The sequence below is a fragment of the Camelus bactrianus genome, chromosome 20, assembly GCF_048773025.1.
Source record: "Camelus bactrianus isolate YW-2024 breed Bactrian camel chromosome 20, ASM4877302v1, whole genome shotgun sequence".
NCBI classification, from domain to species: Eukaryota; Metazoa; Chordata; class Mammalia; order Artiodactyla; family Camelidae; genus Camelus; species Camelus bactrianus.
The window spans coordinates 24,093,003-24,116,820 of NC_133558.1; the positions used below are offsets into that span (position 1 = coordinate 24,093,003).

Genomic DNA, 23,818 nt, shown 5'->3' on the forward strand with positions numbered 1-23,818 from the left:
CCTTCCGTGAAGCCGCCGTGACTCACATCTTGCATACCCTTCGCCCCCCACGCGCCCCCAACACACAAACCTCGGAGGACCAAACCCGAGCCCACAGCGCGTGGTCAACCCGCCCAAGCCGACTTGGAGGTCTCGCGTCTGAGTCACACAGAAAGACCACCCTCGTCGGCATCACCCCCACTCCCCCAGTCCCTCACACCCTGTCGCGCCGGCGGCCCGGCCTCCCCGCCTGATACACCACGCCCGTCGTCTCTGCGCAACTTGTTATGCTCCAGCTCGAGCCCTTGACCCAAAAACCCCGAGAAACAGAGAGCCGCAGAGCCGGCCTCGGGCGGCCTTTGATGGCTTTGTTATTGTTTGGGTTTGAATCGATACGCCCCTCCCCATCCTTCCTCCCTCGCGGCTCGACACCCAGCTCCTGCCTCCCCCTCCCGCCCCGCGCCCCTCCCCCTCCATTTTGGCGCCTTTTCCTTCCCGCCACGTCGTGGCGGCGTAGAGACCATTCTGACCGCGAAAGTGGGGCGGGGCGGGGGTGGGGCGAACCGTGTTATGCAGATCATTCGGCTTCTGGTTGGCTGGAGACGCGCCGGCGGGGGCGGGGCCGGGGCGAGGCTATGGGGCGCGCGGGGCGGGGGCCGAGGGGAGTCGCCCTGTCCCGCCGCTTCCCCACCCCCTCTCCTCCCTCTGCCCACCCGGCAGATCTGCTCCCCGCCTAGGCCTCCCGGAGAGGCCCCGCCCCATCCCCGCCCGCCCGCGAGCCCCCCCGCCGGCGCGCTCCGCCCCTTTACTCCTGGCGGCTGGGCGAGCCGGGCGTCTGCTGCAGCGGCCGCGGCGGCGGAGGAGGCCTGAGAAGACTTGGCGGCAGCGGCGGCGGCGGTGGCGGTACCGGCAGCAGCAGCAGCAGCTACAAGCTTCCTGTGTCGCGGCGCTGCCGTACGAACCCCACGGGCCCCACGAGACGCCCACCCCGCCGCCCTTGGCGCTGCCTGACCCCGCCGGCGTGTCCACCAGCCGCCAACCCCGGCAGCGACCCCAGTCGTCCTCCGACTCGCCCTCGGCCTTCCGCGCCAGCCGCAGCCGCAGCCGCAACGCCACCCGCAGCCTCAGCCCCAGCCGTAGGCACAGCCACCCGCGCAACCTCAGCCCCAGGTCCTATTGCAGTTCTTCCAGACTCAGTCCCTACGCCGACACCCTGGAAGTTGGGATGCTCTTGTCCAAAATCAACTCGCTAGCCCACCTGCGCGCCGCGCCCTGCAACGACCTGCACGCCACCAAGCTGGCGCCCGGTGAGCGCCCCCCTCGACCTGTGGATGGAGGGGCGGCTGGACCCCCAGGGTGGGAGCTGGGAGCTCGTGGGCCGACACTGAGCCCCCTGTGACTCCCCTTTTACTAGGTAAGGAGAAGGAACCCCTTGAGTCGCAGTACCAGGTGGGCCCGCTACTGGGCAGCGGCGGTTTCGGCTCGGTCTACTCAGGCATCCGTGTCGCCGACAACTTGCCGGTGAGTGGGCGCCCCGCCGCGAGGAGGGCGCGCCAGGCGCGGGGCACACGGGTGTGTTTGGCCCCGGCTAAGGGACCTAACAGATAACAGACTTTCTGGGGGGTTTCCAGGTGGCCATCAAGCACGTGGAGAAGGATCGGATTTCCGACTGGGGAGAACTGGTGAGTATCTTGGAGGGAGCGACCCCCGGGATGGGTGGGGTGAGGAGCACCCTCCGACTCCCTCCCTAACGCATCCCACTCGCTCCTCTGCAGCCCAATGGCACCCGAGTGCCCATGGAAGTGGTTCTGCTGAAGAAGGTGAGCTCGGGCTTCTCCGGCGTCATTAGGCTCCTGGACTGGTTCGAGAGGCCCGACAGTTTCGTCCTGATCCTGGAGAGACCAGAGCCGGTGCAAGACCTCTTCGACTTTATCACGGAAAGGGGGGCCCTGCAGGAGGAGCTGGCCCGCAGCTTCTTCTGGCAGGTGCTGGAGGCCGTGCGGCACTGCCACAACTGCGGGGTGCTCCACCGCGACATCAAGGACGAGAACATCCTCATCGACCTCAATCGCGGCGAGCTCAAGCTCATTGACTTCGGCTCGGGGGCGCTGCTCAAGGACACAGTGTACACGGACTTCGATGGTGAGTTAGGCCTGGGTGGGAGCTGCCCGGGAGGGAACTGCCCAGGTGACTCGGCCTGGCCTGGAAGGCCTCAGCAGGCTTCCCTCTCCGGCCCTTTGTAAAGGTCATCGGGCCGCCTGGCTCGATGCTAGCAGGGGTGGGGCGAAGGAGAGCTTCCCAGCGTAGGAAAGCCGGGGATTTGAAGCCAACTGAACCTGTAATGTTTCTGGCATGATTTTATTTTTTAAGTGGAATTCAGTGGGCTCCAAGCTTTCCCGATGAATAAGAGGTTGTGGGCAACCGGCCGTAGCCCAGATTTCTGAAGTCTGACCCAGTTTCCCCGCCAGTAAAAGGTGGGAGGGGGAAAAGGAGAGGAGAGAGCGGGAGAGATGAAAATTGATGCCGGTTTTGTAATTTTTTTGTTTTATAAGGGAGTTAGTTTTAAGTAAGGTAGTTTTTAGAGCCGTAGCTTTTTCTCCCCTTTGATCTGGGGGACAGATAAGGAATAGAAACAGTAGTTTCACTAAATAATTCATTTTGTTGACTTTTTTGGGGGGGGTGTTGTGGGGTGAGAGTCCGGAATGAATGTTGTGAAATAAGATCTCTTGCTGGTTTGAAAATTAGTTGGGTGTCTCCGCAGAGAGGATGAAAACCTATCCTAGGGAGGGGCTTGGAGTGGGTTCTTTCAGAAGAGATGGAATGGAGAGCTTGAGATCAAAGCACTGGAGGGTGGGTCATCATCTGAGCGGCTTAACCTAACAAACGACAGCCTTTCAAAACTTGTGACTGGGGCTTGTGGTTTGTGTTTATTTGCCCTTGAAGGACGCTGGGTTGGGCTGCCTTTTTTTTTTTTTTTTTTTTGTATTTAACAGTTAATGGCTGGCGGGGTCCTCCCATGTTTTTTCCTTTGAGCCTTTGCTGCCCCCTGGTGAGCACCAGCGGGGTGGCCCCCACTTTTTTTTTTACAACTCAAAGTTTGTAAACAGGAATCACGTGGTCTGAAGCCAGCCCTGCAGCCCTGTCTACTTTTCCAGTGTTGGGAGGAAGGGCTGTGGGTGTCTGCCCCTGCATTTAGACGGTGGGGAGGAAGGCCTTTCAAAGGGCACCCTGACTTACAGTATTGTGCAAGTGTCTTTGTCTGGATGGTATCTGAGATGAGACTCACCTGGGCTCTTGGGGAATGATGTTTAGTGCAGTTTAAGATAGTTTCTGGAATACCTCCCTTGATTGTTCAGACTTTCATCCCCTCACCCCATTGCAGGTGGTTCTGCCAGGTACAGGCCTCAGGCTTTGGGTCTTTGACCAGTCTTGTTTGTTTCTGAGATTGTTAGTTTATGGTCTGGGCTGGTAGGGAAGTGGGGGTAATGCTTTGGGTGGGAGTGTTGCCACAAGCTGCTCAGCCACTCCTTTTAGCCCCGGGGTAGGGTGGGGAATTAACTTTACCCAGCTGCTGAGGTGTGTAGGGTGGTGCTGGTTTTTTTTTCAGGAGTTACTCAGCATACCACTCAGTTGCTTTGTGTTTTACTTTTGCCAAAAGTGTGTTTTCCTTCCTGTTCCCTCCGGCTTGCAGGAACCCGAGTGTATAGTCCTCCAGAGTGGATCCGCTACCATCGCTACCATGGCAGGTCGGCAGCTGTCTGGTCTCTGGGGATCCTGCTGTACGATATGGTCTGTGGAGATATTCCTTTTGAGCATGATGAGGAGATCATCAGGGGCCAAGTTTTCTTCAGGCAGAGGGTCTCTTCAGGTAACTCCTGGGAAGCCCCTTACTGAGTAGAAGCAGGAATCACAGGGCTATTAGTCCTCAAGGACAGTCTTTGAATTCCAGAGAGCTTCACTGTCTAGCAGATATCATGACCCTTGGCTTAGCCGAATTCTAGGCCGATGATTCACACTTGAGAGCTGGCCCTCAGGAATCAAATGGTTTGCATTTGAGGGTGCCTTGGCGGGGGCTCAGAGAATGGACACATGTGCGAATATTAAGACCATTTAGTTTCACTGAAAGTTTGTTTTTTTAACGCCAAAGAATCCTGATCCCTCAACTCCTGCTGTTTTGCCACGGAGTGAAAAGTTGAGGGCTCTTTGAGCCTTTTTCCTTAAGGCAAGTTGTCTAAATACTGCAATTCCAGTGACTTCATTATGGGTGGTGTTCATATTTGTAAGTCGGTAGGTAGGTGAATTGAGTCATCTCATCGAGCTTAGTGATGTCTCATCAAAATCTCTTGTCATCATCCTTCCTATTTCTGGTGAGTGGGCGTCGTGGGAAAGGCCACAGCTATTGAAATTTGAAAACCACAGGTTTAAGAAGGGAGCTGTTTTTTAGCTGAAAGCAGACTGGAGGATCTAGATGGTAGTTACTACCTTCTCACTGAAGAATGAGTTCTAGAAAGGGCAGGGTCTCTGTTGAATCCCTGACTTGTGGGCTCCTGGAAGCAAGTTGGGAAGACCTTTGCACTACAAAAACAAGTTGAGTCATTCATAACCTCAATCTTGCTTTCTGCAGAGTGTCAGCATCTCATTAGATGGTGCTTGGCCCTGAGACCTTCAGATCGGCCATCCTTCGAAGAAATCCAGAACCATCCATGGATGCAAGATGTCCTCCTGCCCCAGGAAACTGCTGAGATCCATCTCCACAGCCTGTCGCCAGGGCCCAGCAAATAGCTTTTCCAGCAGGTTCTCCCCTCTCTATCAGATGCTTAAGGGAGGGGAAGTGTCTGTTTCCAGCTTCCCAAATACCAGTGACAGTTCTCTCCAAGCAGGACAGTGCTTGATACAGAAACAACATTTACAACTCATTCCAGACCCCAGGCCCCTGGAGGCTGCCTCCCAGTGGGAGGAAGAGACTCTACTCCAGGCATCCTAGGCCTCAACTCCTCCCATAGATGCTCTCCTCGTAGGTGTCTGGCATTGCCGGACTCTGTAATTCCCTGGGGTGGGGGGTGGGGTGGGAGTGGGTCAGAATCCTGCCATGGAACTGTTCCCTTCATCAAGAGTTCTGCTGAATGCCGCGATGGGTTGGGCAGGGGGAAGATGGATTGGGGTGGGATAGGACTAGCACCATATTAAGTCCCTGTCACCTCTTCCTACTCTTCTGAGTGCCTTCTGTGGGGACTCCGGCTGTGCTGGGAGAAATACTTGAACTTGCCTCTTTTACCTGCTGCTTCTCCAAAAATCTGCCTGGGTTTGGTTCCCCCTTTCTTCCCCATCCTCCCCCAAATCCTTCATATGAAAGGTGCCATGGAAGAGGCTACAGGGCCAAATGCTGAGCCACCTGCCCTTTTTCCACTTCCTTTAGTAAAACTCCCAAGTGAACTGGTCTTCCTTTTTGGTTTTTACTGTTTCTAAGCCAAGACCTCACACACACACACAGAAATGCACAAACAATGCAAACCAACAGAAAAACTGTAAATGTGTGTACAGTTGGCATGATAGTGTACAAAAGGATTGTAGTTGATCTAATTCTTTTTTAATTTTGCCTTTAAGTTATTTTACCTGTTTTTTTTCTCTTTTTTGGGGGAAAGATGCGCATTCTAACCTGGAGGTCAACCTTATGTATTTATTTATTTATTTATTTGGTTCCCTTCCTGCTCGAAGCTTCCACGGCTGCTGCCATAGTTTTCTTTTCTCCTTTCCTCCTCTGACTTGGGGACCTTTGGGGAGGGCTGCAACGCCTGCTCGTTTGTAGGGTGATGGGACTCAGGCAGGACAGCTGCTGCAGCTCCCTGACTGCTGTGGGCCCCCTCGCCCCTGCTGATTACCCAAGTGGGTATGGGTTCCATGGGTGATGGGGGAGGGGCGTTGCTGGCTTGTGTATATAGGATAGATATATGAAAAGCAGTTCTGGATGGTGTGCCTTCCGGATCCTCTCTGGGGCTGTGTTTTGAGCAGCATGTAGCCTGCTGGTTTTATCTGAGTGAAATACTGTACAGGGGAATAAAAGAGATCTTATTTTTTTTTTATACTTGGCGTTTTTTGAATAAAAACCTTTTGTCTTAGTTTGTGGCTCAAGTGTTGTCCATGCAGAGACATGCCAATGTGCATTGACTGAATACTTGGTAAGTGCCAAATACATCCTGGGAGGAAAAAGACCTTTTGGCCTAAACCTGGTTTCCTTCAGTAGGATTTCTGAGATAGCCAACTTTCTGAATATATGTCCAAAAAGTAGAGGAGCCAATTTTACGTAGACAAGATTTGGCTGGAGCGGCCCAATGAAATCCCAGCCTGTTTCCAAGGCAAGTTCTAGAGCTGCACTGATACGGCTTATGTGGCTATCTCCCAGCACTAGGTAGATTTTATGAAATAGCCATTGTGACTGGTGGCAGTGGAACTGTAGAACATTTCGATCATTGCAGAAAGTTCCACTGGACAAGGCTGGCCACCAGGTGAAGCTTTTTCCAAGTCTCTCCCACCGGTAAAACATTTTGAGCACGTACCCTTGATGCGTGTTAAGGTTACTGGGAAACTACACTTGCGTTACTCTCAGTTCCTGATTCAAGTTCCCCTCACCTTCAGCATGAGGTTTAGTCATTGACAACAGTCAGTGTGTGGAAAATGTACCTTTTTACGTGAGCAGAGTTTCCCTCTACAATGTGGTTGACAAGAGGCTTATGAAAGGAGGTGAAATATTAGCTCTGCCATTTTCTTACCTGCTTGTGCTGGGATAATTAGTATTTTTAGTCATGGGTTCTTTGCACCGATCTGTTTAATAAGCTCCTTGTTCATTTTGAGTTAGTTTAAACTGGATGGTAGAACCCATGAATCTACTTAGTGCATGTGGCCTGACTACATCCTGATAAACCAAAAGCACACTGGAGCAGAGTATTAAGGATTTGTAAATACCGGTTTCTTGTTCCTTTAGAAGAAGCAGCAGCAGTCTAAAACATTCTTCCTTCCCCGTGGGTCACCTTGCTCCTGCCCCTCGGTTCATGCGCACACCGTCTGGACACTGGCCCAGATTCTGTCTTGTCAGGTGGTTTCGAGGGTCCAGGCCACAATACCTCTCACTCCTCATCGTCTACCCTTAAGCTTGGACTAGATCCCAAACCCTCGCTTGGCCCCCATGTGGCTGCCAGAGAGGAAGGAAGGATTTCTTGGTTCTGGGGGCTAATTTTCTCAGTTCCCCTTTTCTCTATCCCCCTTGCTCTTCCCCAGCCAGACACACACAGAAACTCATATGTCTTGGAGTATGAGAGTTGCATGCCTCATCCTTTCTAGTAAAGTTAACACTTGACTTAAAAGTTGCTCCAAACTTCTAACGAAATCTCCCAAAGTCCCATCCTTCTTGCTCTTGAAGTGAGTTTCTGGCACTATCCTCTATTAGACTGCCGGGGTGACAGAAGATAGTGTCTCCTTGGGGAGCAGTGCAAGATATTAGGTGCAATATTTTAAGGTTGTATAGGAAGGGTGAAAGATCATACACTCTTCTCATGGGCAATTTAAAATCTAGTGTGGAAAGGGGGTCAGATAACGAATATGACTGTATGGCCACAGGAGGGGAGCAATAGTTAGGAGCATGATTTGGGAATCAGCCTTGGACTTTGATCCTACCACCATTACTTACCTGGATGTCTTGGGCCTTACTACACCGTCTGAGACTAATCTCTAAAAAGAGATCATCCTTAATTAGATTATCAAGAAACTCCACTTAAATAATGGGTGTACATACATGCAAACAAATATTACGTCCTGCTTAGGGATGCTTCTACATGTAGTAAAAGTACTAAGAAGTACATGGCAATAAATTCCCAGAGTTAGGACGGTGGTTATTACCTCTGGGGAAGAGGAAAGGAGGTTGTGATTTGGGGCGGGGTATCAGCACAGGGGCCTTCAACTTTATTTCACAAGCTGGTTGGTAAAGACAAAGGTATTGGTATTACTCTTTATAGCTTTTGGTTTGTCTTAAATATTTCATGATAAAAATTTTAAAAATAATGAACAAATATGTGTTTATCACAAAGGAGGCAGCAGACGGAGTTGTTACTGCCCTTGGCTGAAGTAATCTGGGAAGGCTTCAAAGAAGAGGCAGCAGTTCAACTGGCCTTTGAAAGATGAGCCTCAATTTGTTCACCTGTAAGGTGAACATACAGATCAAGCAAAGAAATCCAGAGGGGCTAATGTTTTCCCCTCGCTTAGACCAGGGGTTGGCAAACTACAGCCTGCTGACTGCATCAGGTGTACCTCCTGGTTTTGTACAGCCTGCAAGCTAAGACCGGGCTTTGCATTTTTAAATGGTTGAAAAAAGACCAAAAAAAAAAAAAAAAAAAAAAAAAGATCAAATGAAGAATAATATTTTGTGACAGGTTAAGATTATATGAAATTCAATTATCAGTATTAAATGAAGCGCATCATTGATGACTTGTCTATGACTGCTTTCATGCTGCAACGCAGAGTTGAGTTGTTGCAACAAAGACCTTAATGGCTGACAAAGCCAAAAATATTTACTATCTGGCCCGTTCCAGAAAAAGGTTTGCAAACTCCTGCACTAGTCCATGGTCTCATTGATTCATCTGCATCTTTCATTAACACTTAGCAATAATAGCTAATACTCATTCAGTAACTAGTATGTGCCCAGCAGTGTGTCTTAACTTAATCTTGTAACATCTCTCCACCAGAGAGATGTTATTATTTATCCCCATTTTGCAAATGGGGAGAACCAAGGTGTAGAGCGGAAACTACCATGTCAAGGGCCACATACCTACCAAGTGGCCAGGTTAAAATATGGGCCCAGGCAGTCCACACTCATTACCACTCTGCTGTGCTGCTTCTTAATGTTTGGGTGGACTAGTCAGTCATCTCCAGGTTCCTTCAGGGCCCAGGATCTGCATGGAGGTCAGGGCAGTTCTTCCCCTGACTCCAGAGAGTCGGGTAAGCAGTTCTGTTCCGCTGAAATACTTGCTATTGGCTCTGGTGAGCTACCCTGCACTTAGGCAGCGTTGGAGGCAGTAAAGGGAGGAGAGAGAGGATGGGGTGGGACAGTTAGGGGTGGGGCAGGGACTCATTTCTTGTAAATGTTACTCAGCTCCCTCAACTGCTCTGCTGGTTCTTGGAAACCCTTACCACAAAGGACCCATCGAGAACAGTGTTAAAGCAGATATGGCCTCATCCCCCAATTCATTTCCTGCCCAGCCTTGCGCTAGTAACCTCGATTGCCAAGAGCAAGGTTGCAGTGACCCCTCAGCATCGCTGTGGGAGGAAGTGCAAAAATAAGCAGAACTAGGGTCAAGCTGAGAGGACAGTCTTTATTTTTATTTATCGTAACAGGATATCCGATGTACAGAATTGGAGTAATCATAGTCCTTGGTTTTCATCCTTGGTCCAAGCAAGACCTGCTGTTATCATTATATTATACTGGGTGGTAAACCCATCACCCAGTTCAAGGAATGGATATTAACAATGGCATCCACCTATCTATATGATCCTTTCTTAGTCCATTCCTTGCCTTTCCCAGATGTAACCTGCTGTCTTGAACTTTGTGTATAGCATTTGCTTATGTTTCTTTAAAAAAGGTTCTATTTTCTAGGCATGTGTCCCTAAATTATGTGGTGTTTAGTTTCAGTTGTTCTTGAGCTTTATAAATTATGAAGATTATCAGGCATGTATGTAGTGATCTGGAACTTGCTCTTTTTACTCAACATTATGGTATAAAGACTCATGCATGTTTTAGCATGTGGTTCATTTTCAGTCTAGAATATTCCATTGTATGGACAGGCATTTGGGTTGTGGCCAGTGGAAGTCAGTCTTTTAGGGGCTCCCTAGGTTAAACTGCTTAGGAGGTCAGCACATACAGCAAGGTGTAGCCCTTGCCCAGTACCCCAGGGTGAGGGCCAGTGACAGTGGAGCCATTACAGATTTATCTGCAGAGGACTTACTGTGCACCAGGCACCAGGCTGTAAACACTGAGCACTCCTTTTTCACATGTGGGTAGACAGAACCAGGCTTTTCTCAGGGTTCAACTTGATGCTAGTGAATAGTGTCACAGCAAAGTGAAAATCCAGTGTCGCGTGGGCTCCAGTGAGGTCTATGGGTCTGGTAGTTACTGTCATGACTGCTATGTACGTGGTGTGGTACAGGGATGAAGATATGGTGATGCCATGTGCATGTGTGCAAATATGTGTATCTTTGATGTGTGTGGTGAAGCATGGTGGTGTATATAGATGTGTATGTGTGTGTAGGAATGGGTGTTGTAAAAGTGTAGGTGTGTGTTGTGCTGCTGTACAGACACACTCATTCTTAGAATTACTACCTGCTTCCCCACCTGGACCCAAGAGTCAAATTTCTTCACTCCAGGGCCTGGCTGACTCCTTCCCCTACCTTTGCCCTGGTTCTCTCCTCTGCCCTACTCCCTTCTTTCACCTCTCATCATCTCTTATCTTTTCTATCTCCAACTCAGATCCCTCCTCCCATAACCACACACCCAATTCTCTTTTTTCCTCTTCCCAGCTCCTCCTCCAGGTGGCCCGTCCCAATATACCTTTGAGATCTCGTCCTTATTTGACCTCCTTGCAATCTTCATAAAACTGTTGGCCCCTCCGCTGGTTTCATAACCCCTGGACTTCCTTCGACTCCTCTGCCGCTTGAACCTGTTTCCTCTCCTCTCCTTGACCTTTAACCTTAGGTGTTCTTTCCCTCCCTCACCCCCAAGCCCTCTGAGTTGGCCAGGATCCTGGCAGGAAACAGATGGCACACTCAGATTGGGTAATGCGGGACAGTGTGGAAAAGACCTAGTGACGAAGGTGTGGGGCAGGTGCTGGGAAGACTCCCCGGGGCAGTGCTGTGCCCTGGGGTGAGCCGCAGTGGGAGCACTCCCTGTCTCCGGGGGGCTGGCAGAGAAGCCTGCCTGAGCTTCTTTGGGAGAAGCAGTCTGTCTGCCTGTGCCAATCCCTCATGGAGGAACCCAGAGAAAGAAATACCCCTGCTTTTCTTTCTTCCCACCCTCTGATCTCCTCCCAGGGCCTCCCACTGACTGAATCCAACCGAAAGCCAGAAGGCAGGGAGTTTGGTGTGAGGCAGTGCACATAGGTCAGGCTTTCTGGCACAGAGCCAGCTGGGGAAAAGGGTAAAGAGTGTCTCTGGAGGCCAAGGGAGGACCCGCAGCATGATCACCACAGCTTGTGCTGCCTCTCCTGGCTTCAGGGACCATCTTCTCCCTAGTAATTCTTAAAACCCAGCCCAGACCTCTCTCCTGAGTTCGAGCCTGGAGATCAGTAGCCTTTTGGATACCACTGCCTGGGAGCTCCCAGGAACCCAGGAACTGAATAGCACTTGTGTGCCTGCAGGAAAATGATTGGGACCTTCCCACCCCTGAATTCCACCCTGCCACTGATCGCCTCTCGGCTCCGCTCATGAAGTTCCTGAGAGACACAGGTGCCCACATATTTTTTATGATACGTGCTTTTTAGTGAAAGTAATGGTATAAGGTGAATTAAAGTTATATGATGTAACCCTACCACCCCAGAGAGAAATACTTTTAGCACATCCATATACATATACACACATATATATTTGTTTTTATTTATATAGTTACATATACGTACATATTATCTACATATAATTTTGCAGAACAGAGCTCATATTTTTGGTAACCTATTTTCCTCCCATTTAACAATGTGCTATTGAAATGTTTTCATTTCAAGAACTATGGGTAAACATAGTCATTTTGATACGGCCATAGTACATGATTAATTTTGGTAATTCCTAATTTTCCACCATTGTATATGAAATATTCTGTTACTAGATATGGCTTTGGGCAGAGATGAGTCATTGCCTGTGTCAACTTCTATTATTTATTTTTTTCCCCTTGGTAATGGAAGCTCTGAGTTTTAGCTAGTCACATGGCTTTCCTTAAGAATAAAGTCTAAATTCCTCAGATTCCCTTGCAGCTAGGTGTGGACACAGGACAAAGTTATGCCCCAGTGAAATGTAAGCAAACAAAAGTGTTGTGGGAGCAGGAAAATTCCTTAGAAGTTGTCTAGTATGCACCCTTCCCCCTTGGAGAGTGGGAGGAGCTGTTGTGAGAAGAGGGTGGTGTGGGGGAAGGGGGTTATTGAGAAAGCAAAAGTAAAGAGCTTGCTCAGGCAATTCCATTCATCCAAGCCCGCATCACTATTGTCTTATTTTATGGCAAGCTTTTAATAGTTCACCAGAAAAATACATTCCCAGTAAGTTAGTGATTTTTAAAGAATGCATGGTGTCTTTAAGTATATGTTCACTGTACCTTGGTCCTAGTACCTGTCCCCCCAACACCCCTCGTGACACATCTTTCCAATTTTGTAATACGAGTCAGTTAAAAAGTGAGATTTCATATCAAGCCAGGTCTCATTTATTTACATTGATCCATGGTGGAAATTATATGATAATATGAATAGTCTAAAATAAAAGATAAAATATATATTTGGCTCTGGAAAATGTGTGCCATAATCCAACACATTTTCACTGATGGAAAGAAGAAGGGAATGAATATTATTTTTAAAACCAACTTTATCGAGGGGTCATTTACATACACTAGCTAGCACCTACTTTAAGTTCACGGTTTGATGTGTTTCGACAAATGTACATGCCCATGTAACCACTACCACCATTGAGATATAGAACATTTCCGCCACCCCAAAAGTTCCCTTGGCCCTTTGCAGTCGATCACCCATCCCACCCCCACCAGCCCCAGGCAACCACTGATCTCCTTTCTGTCACTATAGATTAGTTTTGCCTGTTCTAGTATTTCATTTAAATGGTGTCATATAGCATGTCATTTGTGAGAATGACCATTTGTTGACATTTACAGACACTTACGAATGTATAATCATTTCCCTTTTAGAGATGAGAAAACTAAGACAGAAGTAAAGTAATTTACCGTGGTCACATGGCTAGTACATTTGACCCTCGGCATCCATGGGGGATTGGTTCCAGGACCTCCCTCGGATACCAAAATCCACAGTCCCTTATAGAAAACAGCATAGTATTTGTATGTAACTTACACACATCTTCCTGTATATTTCAAATCATCTCTAGATTACTTATAATAACTAATATGATGCAAATGCTGTGTAAATAGTGATAAATGCAATGTAAATGCTATGGAAACAGTTGCCGGTGCAGCAAATTCAAGTTTTGCTTTTTGGAACTTTCTGAAAGTTTTTTTCCTGAAATATTTTCGATCTACAATTGGTTTGAATCCTTAGATGTGGAACTCATGGATATGGAGGGCAGAGAAGAATTTTGACTAAGTTTATCTCTCTCCAAGTTGAGGGTCTTCCATATACACCGCACTGCCCCTGCCTTCAGTTTCAGGGAGGCCCTAAAAAATGAATATAAGGACAGATGTAAGGTCAAGGTTTACAATCTGTCACCTGGTGCGTTTTTGAGACAAAATCATGGCGCTGAGCTGGGAGAATCTGAGTAAAAGGGGCCAGATCTCAGGTCTTCTTCCTTCCTGTCTGGTCAAATCCGTGTTGGAATCTGAAGTTCAGAATATCATAATTTAATAAGGCAAATGCAGAGTTCCCAAGTCCTGGAACAGTAGCGCTAGGAGGGCAGCTGGGATGCTTCAAGGAGTTTAAGGACCAGTCAAAAGAAGAACAGAAAATTCTCCAGCTTCTATGAGGTCATGTTTCAAAAGTTTGTTTGTGTACCACATGTTTGAAATTCAACACATCTTTCCAGAGAAACCACTTTACAAATGGAGGCTGGGCTCTCAGATCTGCCCTGAAATGCTGAGTTAGCATGAGGTGGCTGAAACCCTATACAACCACTGTAAAAACAATCCTGTGGCAGTTTAGAACTCAGACAAAACAGTGGATTGTGGACTCACAGACAACTTGACCTGTTGTCTAGACTTCCCTCCTACCCAGTACAGGGATCAGCTCCAGCACATCCCTGGCTATAGGCACTGTGCCTTAGCTGAGCCCATCTGCCTTCAAGAGAGAAAATTCTTCCTTGTTTCAAGCTGGAGTTTGTCTTCAGCTGCTTTCCTTTCCTTGGTCCTAGCTTCACTCTGTGACTCTACATGAATCTGATCACCATGTAACAAGTCTTCAAAGGGTTTATGGGTGTTCATTTTACTTTTCTTCAACTTTTCTTTCGGTTTGAAGTTTTTCTCCTAAAATGTTGCAGGAAACTTTTGGGGAAAAAAAATTCAAGTGACTGTCACCTCAGTAAACATTTTCTCTCTGAAATTGGTAAAGCCTGAATACAGCAATCAAGAGAAATTATTGGACTACTTGAAAAAAAAATGTGACTACAAGTACTCAGCTAATCAGACATCTGTCAGGCTGAGAAAACGGCAGAGGAGCCAACAAAGTTCAACCCTTAAATGACTGACAGGTGCCTAAGACAAAAGCCTTTTTTTCCTGGGATATTGTAAGGAATATTTGAGACTATGTCAAAGAAAGTACAGGGTGGGCCAGGTACACAGAAAGTGCTACGAAATACTGTCAGTTTTTGTCATTCACAGTAGCTGTGCTCCATAACGTTGCTGCAAACACTGAGTTAGTGGATAGTGAACCACTGTTCCTAGAGGAAATACAAGGTTAGGTCCCTGTGAGTCTTTGGTCATGAATATTTTATGTGTGCTTCATCTTATTTAATATATATTATTGACTCATTCACATTGAACTCATGGCCAACAGCCCTGTGACTCATGACTGAGGGAAGTGTATCTAACACGTATTTTCTCTGTAAGGCATGTTCCAGCCTTCTTGCACTGAGGAACACTAGACAGCGCTTCAGCAATATACTTGGGGACAGTTTTAAACAGCAAAGTCACCAACAGAAAGCACAAAAACGCGCGGCAGTAACGATACCACAAAAAGACGCTTGTTTACACTGAGAGCTGAAACAAGAAGGTGGTGTCATGTTGCCCCGCCTTAGCTGGCAATGCTGGACAAGTCATGCGTGGTGGGTGCCAGATTTTTTTTTTTTTTTGATGATTTGCACATGTCTACAATGACCGTGAAAGCACTGTGAGTATTGATTTGGGGGTCACAAATTAGTTTTGGCGAGAAGGCAAATTCACCAATAGAGAATCCACGAATAATAGAGAGCAATTGTATCATGAAATGGATGGTCAAAATCCTTGGTGATTAAGGAGGGTTTTGTTTTGGTTTTTGTTTTGCATTTAACCTTTCTTTCATATACTTTATTTCTTTGGAGAGTCACGAGGTCAACAAGGTAGATGGTCTTATCCTCATTTTATAGATGTTGAGGGTGACAAGACTGTAGAGTGGCAGAGACAAGACGAGAACGAGGTCTTTAACCTTTGGTCCAATTACAAGTGGGTTTTAGTTAGAGTTACCACAAATTGTAATTATTCAAGCCTACTCAACCGCTCCTCAGTTCTGACACCTTTGTATTTCTAGTCATCTAGATACTCAGTTAAGGAAGTCATTTGTTCATGCAATTCTTTATTTGTATCAGTATGGACTAATGGATATTTATTTTATTCTATGGGTTGGAAAAGCCAGTACTGTTGTTACTATTTTCTTCCAGCTTGGCCATAAGGGGCACTTTCAGGGTGGTTCCTGTGTCCTTTTGAGGAGCTCCCATCCTTTTCTGAGCCCTCTCCTACTTCCTGCCCACCACAGTATGCTTCAGGCTCGCCTTGTGTTTTTTTCCCTCCCAGCCCACAATCAACCACTTTTTCAAGGAACTTTGGTTCCTTTTATGGAAGAATGGTATTTAAAAACCAAATCTGGGTTCCAGAAGTGCTCAATTGCTCCTAGGGCATCACTTCTTCTCCGCCACCTCAGGGCTCAGAGCTAGGAAAGGTATGTTTACACACTGATTCATGCCTAAATGCAGATCTACTTCTGTATCTATTTACAATTCCAGTTAAGGATCTTTTTTTGAAGGTGGTTCTTACGTTTTTACAACATACTAGGTACTAGGTTTACAATAAATATTTGCTGAATTGAACTGAAGTAACTAGAAAATTAGGAGAACAATGTGATGGAGAAAAGTGTTCAAGGATTGAAAGACAGGAAGATAAACACATCTTTGTCAACTGGTGACACTGAAGGGGCCAAGTCTTGGATTCAAGGGTCAGGGTTCAAGGACCAGCTTTTGCTACTTAGCTTAAATGCTGTTAAATCAGTTACCTAACCTCTATGGACCTAATTCAGAACACGAATCTGATCACATTGCTCACTTGCTTAAAACATTTTAAGGGCAGGCAGTTTCTCTATTTTTTTTTAAACCATAATCCTTAAATAATTTATATTTGGCCTGGGGCATGTGTGTGTGTGAACACATACATACATACATACATACACATGTCTGTATATTGGGGATTTGTCTGAAATAATGTAACAGAAATGTAAGTGTGCCTTAACTAAATTAGAAATTTATTTTTTGCATAACTTGACTTTTCTTTCTCTCTTTCTCTCTCTTTTATTTTTGAAAGTCTATTTAGCGTTATTCAATAATTTATGAATTGGGCAGCATCTCATGTAACAAGTAGAATGGTGCTCCCCTTGACTTCTTTTTTATAGTCTAGGGGTATACTTTTCAAGGCTTTAACCCTCTCAAACTCTGGGCCCAATGTGACTGCTCTCATTCCTACCATCATGTCTGTATCCCAGCCAGTGGGAAAAGGGAAAGACATAAAGGAGCGCATGCCATTCTTTTAGGAACAGGACCCAGAAGTGGCACACACCACTACTGTTCACACAGAATTGGCCAGAACTTAGGCACATGGCCACATCTGAATGCAAAAGAGGCTGAAAAATATAGTCTCTAGCTGGGCAGCCATGTTCCAACACGTGGGGATCCAATTATTAAAATGAAGAAGAGGAGACTGGAATGATGGAAAACTTGTAGAATTTGCCACAATATATAAAACTCAAACAACATTTTCACAAAATGGTGCTTACCCTTAATATGAAGACTTCTAATCTAGTCTATCCCATTTACTTTCCTTTTTATTTTTTAAAATACTGGTCTTGAACTACTAAATTGACTTCATCATATTCGAATGGGTTACAACCTTCATTTTGAAAAACACTTCCCCAAAGCGCAAACTCCTTGGCACAGTATGGTGGCCTCTTCAAGACATGCCACTCACTCTGCAGCCCTCTTTCTGGCTGCTGCCCACTAGCACTGCAGCAACCCAACCCCCAGTTCCCACCTCCTCAGACACACCAGCGCGTCCCCACTTCCTTGTCTTTGCACTTGCTGTTCCCTCCTTCTGGGATGTCTTCTATCCTTCCTCCACCTTTGCCTCCCCTCTCCCCCAAGACTGTTGACATGGCAAACCATCTTCACTGTTCAAAGCCCAACTTGTGTGTCCCCTCCTCTAAGAAGCCTTTTCTTACCTGTGAGTCACCTGCAGAGCTGACCTGCCCTTTGGTGCTGTCTCTGAACTCCTTGTTATCCTGTATCACAATTCATGTTCTTTTATTTGGGGGGGGGTTGATTTTATTATAATATTGGTAAAATTACACTTAAAAACCAGAAACAGATATTCACTTATAAAAAGTAGACTGTGAAACAAGGTTCTACTATAAGAACATGAAACTATATTCACTATGCTTGCACACCAGAAACCAACACAGCATTGTAAATCAACTATACTTCAATTAACAAAAAAAAGACGTTAACTACGGATTTTTCATTTTCTCACTCTGCTTGTGGAAAGCCACATTAGTGAGCTGCATTACTTAGCTGCACCAGGATTGGTAGGAGGTAGGAGAAACCAGTTCTAATAACGTTTTGTTTTTTTGGTGTGTTTTGTTTGTTTGTTTGTTTGTTTGCTGCAAAAAGCTTTATTGTTTCCATTTGGTCCAAGGCTTCAGAGAGGGCTCCAGTGTGGTTAAAAAGCTGCCTAGTGGCTGCAGAGAGAGGCTTCAGGCAGAAGCACTTACACCAGAGGGGCTCCTCAAAGGCCGCTGGGTTGCAGAGGCTCTAGTCGTGCTTGAGGGTGAGCCTTTGGAAGAGATACTGGCCCAGCCCAGCCTGGGGACCAGCCAGCCTGCGGAGGTCTGGTCAGGTGGTCGCCCATCTTCTTGATGAGTTTCACCTCCTCATCCAGGAAGTGGCTCTCCCGGAAGTCACGGAGCTGAGGGTCTGCCCGTGCAGAACCCAGGGCAGGCAGATCCAAAAGGGCCTGGTTCAGGTTCTTCTCCAGGAGCCCGGCGGCTTCTGTGGCATCCTGGGTTTTACCCCACTCATCTTGAGACAGCTTCTGCATGTTCTGAAAGACGGCAAGGCCGCTGCGCTGGTTTTGCATTTTCATGAGACGCTGGGTGCCCTCGCACTTCTCCACCAATTCCGAGAAAAAGTAGCCCCCGCCCTCCAGAGCCACACTGACCTCATGCTGGAAATAGAAGCCCAGAGAGAGGTAGGTGTTGGAAGCCTGCAGACGCATGTTGACCAGGAGGTTGACCTCGGCCTCCACCTCGGTGTAGTAATTCTGACCAATGGGGGAGCTCATGGTTGATCGGTAATAAGGAGCTAAGTTCAAAAAATGGTGTTGGCTGGTCGGGAGGCCAAGGGTAGCAGAGGCGCTGGTTCCGAAGGTCACGACTGGAAAAAAGGTTTAAGGGCCATGGGAGGCTGGAACAAGAGAACCCCCTGGGTCTGTTTTGGCCACTGTTGAAGCAAGAGACAGACAAATCTTCAAGACCCCAAGCAGTCTACCTCTTTGTCTTTATTTTTTAAAAATCAAAATACATTATTTGTTAGTTTGACATACAATATTATGTTAGTTTCAGGTGTATTACATAACGATTTGACATTTGCATACATTATGAAATGATAACCACAATTAGTCTAGCAACCATTTGTCCCCATATAAAGTTATTACAATGTTATTAACCACATTTTCTGTGTTGTATATAATATCCCTGTGACTTATTTATTATATAACTGGAGATTTATATCTCTTAATTCCCTTCACCTATTTCACCCCCACCTTCATCCTTTCTGGTAACCACTGGTTTGTTCTTTGTATCTGTGAGTCTGTCTTTGCTTGTTTGTTTTGTTTTTCAGATTCTAAGTATACGTGAGATCATGTGGTATTTGTTTTACTCTGTCTGACTTATTTCACTTAGCATAATATCCTCTAGATCCATCCATGTTGTTGCAAATGACAAGAATTCTTTTTTAAAATAGCTGAGTAATATTCCATTGTGTGTAAATATATGTATATATGATAGATATGACATATCTATCCTATATATACATATACCACATCTTTATCCATTTATCCATTAATGGACACTCAGGTTGCTTCCATCTCTTGGCTATTGTAAATAATGCTGCAATGAACATTGAGTGCATATATCTTTTCGAATTAATGTTTTTATTTTCCCGGAGAAATACTCAGAAGTACAATTGCTAGATAATATGACAGTTTTATTTTTAATTTTTTGAGAAAATTCCATACTGTTTTCCACAGTGGCTGCACCAATTTACCATTCAGCATTAATAGTGAAGGAAAGTGCCCTGTCCAAATCTGTGCCAAACTTGTTATCTGTTATCTTTTTGATAATAGCCATTCTGGAAGGTGTAAGGTGATATCTCATTGTGGTTTTGATTTGCATTTTCTTGATGATTAGTGATGTGGAGCATCTTTTCATGTGTTTGTTGGCCATCTGTGTGTCTTCTTTGGCAAACTGTCTATTCAAGTCCTCTGCCCATTTTGTAACAGGGTTGTTTGTTTTTTTGATGCTGGGTTGTATGTGTTCTTTGTATGCTTTGGATATTAACCCCTTATCAGACATATTGTTTACAAATATCTTCTCCCATTTAGTGGGCAACCTTTTCATTTTGTTAATAGTTTCCTTCGCTGTGCAAACGCTTTTTTAGTTTAGTTTAGTCCTATTTGTTTATTGTTGCTGTTGTTTCCCTTGCCTGAGGAGACAGATCCAAAAAAATACTGCTACGACCAATGTCAAAACTGTCCTGCTGTATTTTCTTCTAGGAGTTTTATGGTTTCAGGTCTTACATTTAAGTCTTTAATCCATTTTGAGTTTATTTTTGTATATAGTGTGAGAAAGTAGTCCAGTTTGATTTTTTTGCATGTAGTGATCCAGTTTCTCAACACCATTTATTGATATTATTTATAATTTACCATTTCTACACTTTTGTAGTGTATTAATTGGGCATATAATTGTGGGTTTATTTCTGGGCTCTCAATTCTGCTCCATTGATCTATGTGTCTGTATTTGTGCCAGTACAATACTGTTTTGATTACTATGGCTTTCTAGTATACTTTGAAATCAAGGCGTGAGATGCCTCTGGGTTAGTTCTTCTTTCTCAAGATTGTTTTGGCTATTTGAGGTCTTCTGTATTTCCATACAGATTTTAGAATTATTTGTTCTAGTTCTGTGGAAAATGCCATTGGCATTTTGATAGGGATTGCATTGAATCCGGAGATTGTCTTGGTATTATGGTCATTTTAACAACATCAGTTTTTCCAGTTCATGAGCACAGTATATCCTTCCATTTGTTTGTGGTGTTGTCACTTTCTTTCATCAGCATCTTATAGTTTTCCTAGTACCAGCCTTTTACATCCTTGGCTAGACTTATTCCTTTCTATTTTATTCTTTTTGATGCAATTGTAAATGGTGCTGTTTTATTAATTTCTCTTTCTGATAGTTCATTATTAGTATATAAAATGCAATATATTTCTGTATATTAATTTGTATCCTGCAACTTTGCTGAATTTATTAGTTCTAATAGTTTGTTTGGTGGCATCTTTAGGATTTTCTATATATAGTTAAGTGTCATGCCATTTACAAACAGTGAGAGTTTTACTTCTTCCTTTCCAAGTTGGGTGCCTTTTTTTTTTTCTTTTCTTGTCTGATTGCTGTGCCTAGGACTCCAGGGGGAGTCCTAGTTGCCTCCTGCCTCTCTGGGTGGCTCTCAAGGTCAGCAAGTAGGTCTGACCCAGGCTCCTTTCATATTACTGCCTGTGCACTGGGACTCAGAGTGTGTGAGATTTTGCACACATTTAAAAAAAATCAGCATCTCTGTTTCCTACATTGCTCCAGCTCTTCTGAAAGTAAGCCCTACCAGCCTTCAGAGTCAGTTGTTCTGGAGGTTGTCTTCCTGGCGTAGAAACCCCGGGGTGGGGAACACGATGTGAAGGTGGGACCCTTCGTTCCTTGAGGGGAACCACTGCAATTGTGACTGTCCTCCCATTTGTGGGCCACCTCTGCAGGGGTGTGGGTCTTGACTATACTGCGTCTCCGCCTCTTCTACCCGTCTCAATGTGGTTCCTTCTCTATTTCTTTAGCTGCAGAAGTCTCTTCTGCTAGGCTTCAGGTTATCCTCATAGGTAGTTGTTCTATACATGGTTGTAATTTCGGTGTGCCCGTGGCAGGAGCTGAGCTCAGGGCCTCCCTGCTCCGCCATGTTGGCCAGCTCTCTCACAATTAATGTTCTTAACTGTTAGCTTCTCCTCCTACCTTGTGAGCCCCTCAAGGGCAGGAAGGCAGGTCTCATTCATCTTTACATCACCAGCACCTTTGTCAAGACCCAGCACAAAGTCCAGGTCCAGTGCACATTTGCTGAATTGACCATAAAAGGGAGATTTCTTTCAGAGGAGGGGAAGCCTGCTCTGATTCCCTTCGGCTAAATTATTTCTACCTCTGCTTTTCTCCCCTAATGCTTTCCGTGAGCCTCACACACTGGTTGTGATTAACTGCAGGGGCTCTGGAGTCAGACTGCCTGGTTCAAGTCCCAGCAGTGTCACTTTATGTGTGACTCTAGAAAAGTGACTTAACCTTCCTGAGACTCAGTTTCCTCATCTGTAAAATGGGGAAAACAATACGATTTACTTCATAGGGTTGTTGTGAGAATTAAATGAGTTCATTCATTTGGAGCAATAGCTGTAAACACTCTATCAACATAAGTTATTATGCTCTATCTCTGTATTTCTCTCTACTAGACTGTCAGGACCTGAAGGGAAGCTTTACATATTTCCTTGGTGCTTTTTGTACAAACTTTGCTCATAGTAGCACTTCTTAATGTTGACTCTAATTGGCAAGTCACCTGGAACTCCAGATCAGTATCATTTCCATAGCTGGCTAGCCTGTGGGAATTGTAATAAAGGGCAGGTCAGTGAACATCTGGCTAAGTGTAACCACTCAGGGAGACACAGCCAAAGGAAACCAAGCCTGCCACAGCTATTCAAATTCTTTGAGCAATTCAACAAGCACAACAGACAAAGGGAAACTTGTGGGCTTGCTTATTAAGATTGCCAACAATTCTTTGACCACTTTTGAACCACCCCAAGGTAGTGAGGGAAAATGTGTTGTTATGAACATGAAGTTGGCTCTGCCCTGGGAAACAGAAGGTAGGATTAGATGGGCACATCTCTATTTAATGGTGGGGTAGCCCAAGGCTGACAGCGGGGTCTCCAAAACCCCCATATCGGTCAGGACCAGCTGCAGGAAACCAGAGGCTACTCCAGGAATTTGAGGCAATTCCTTCAAAATCTTTGGAAGGGTACAAGAAGCTTTGTGCTAAGCCTCTGGGATGACTTCTAGAATAACACTGCTGTACCTGACTGACTGCCAGGAGAGCTGCTGCCACTGCCCCCCTTGGGAAGGTGGAAATCAGGAGGCCACCTTTGGAACTGTCGATTTCCAGAAAACACCACCACAATAGCAACCCAGAGATCAGGAAGTTACAGCTGCTCACAGGCTAGGGACCGATCACTGGAACATTGCTGCAGAGAAACAGGGTGACCCTATGACCTTATTTGCCAGCAGCAGTCAGAGATGGCTTCTGCCTCACTTCTACCTTCCCAAGTTCACAATCCATGTCCAGCCTTCAGGACCACAGCTGCAAGGGAGGCTGGAGCATTTGGTTTTAGTTTTCCCCTCTGAGATGCAGGAAGGTACATTAGAAGGGTGGAGAGGGATACCGGACCAGTTAATCTACCATATCCTCCCATGCCCTCACTCACTGTGCTCCACTCACTGGCTTTCTGACTGTTCTTGGAACACATCAGACTTGTTTCCCCTACTTGTAACTGCATTTGCTGTTCCCTCTGCTTGGAATGCTCTTCCCACTGATCTTCCCAGTTTTGTTAAGCATCACCTCCCCAGAGAGACATTCCTTATCCAGAGGCCCCCTGGATGCTCCCCTCCACGGGGTCTTGGGCCTGTTCCTGAAATGGTCAATCACAGGATGGAATTACTAGGAATGGCTACCTTTCACTATCTGGGATAAAAGTCCATTATATCAACTTGTTTTATTTTCTTCTTAGTACTTGTCACTAGCTGAAATTATTATATATACTTATCTGTTCACTTGCTTATCAGTTGTCTTCCCTCCTTAGAATGCAAGTTTCATGAGAGCAGGAACTTTGTTTTCCGCATCCCTGTATATATCTGGAATACACCTGATGTATAGCATGTGCTTAATAAACATTTGTTGAATGAACCACTGAGAAAAAGAGATAAACATAGCACTTTGGACTTACCTCTGTTACCTGATTTATTATATAATATTTTTAAAAATTGAAGTATAGTCAGTTTACAATGTTGTGTCAATATCTGGTGTACAGCATAATGTTTCAGGCATATGGATACATACATATATCCTTTTTCACTTTCTTTTTCATTATAGGTTACTGTAAGATATTGAATATAGTTCCCTGTGCTATACAGTATAAACCTGTTCATCTATTTTATATACAGTAGTTAGTATTTGCAAATCTCAAACTCCCAATTTATACCTTCCCACCCCCTTTTCCCACTGGTAACCATAACTTTGT

At 45.7% G+C, this 23,818-nt stretch overlaps 1 protein-coding gene and 1 pseudogene across 1 annotated transcript; one reads left to right on the forward strand and one right to left on the reverse strand.

Moving 5' to 3' along the window:
* Positions 1 to 782: 782 nt before the first annotated feature.
* PIM1 (Pim-1 proto-oncogene, serine/threonine kinase) lies at positions 783 to 6,095 on the forward strand. The gene is made up of 6 exons (XM_010948987.3): positions 783 to 1,286; positions 1,394 to 1,500; positions 1,611 to 1,661; positions 1,755 to 2,121; positions 3,671 to 3,847; positions 4,604 to 6,095. Exons 1-6 carry the CDS (start codon positions 1,205 to 1,207, stop codon positions 4,759 to 4,761), a joined length of 942 nt encoding a protein of 313 aa, XP_010947289.2. The 5' UTR covers positions 783 to 1,204; the 3' UTR covers positions 4,762 to 6,095.
* Positions 6,096 to 17,874: 11,779 nt separating this feature from the next.
* LOC105064158 (ferritin light chain pseudogene) lies at positions 17,875 to 18,520 on the reverse strand (annotated as a pseudogene).
* Positions 18,521 to 23,818: the final 5,298 nt, after the last annotated feature.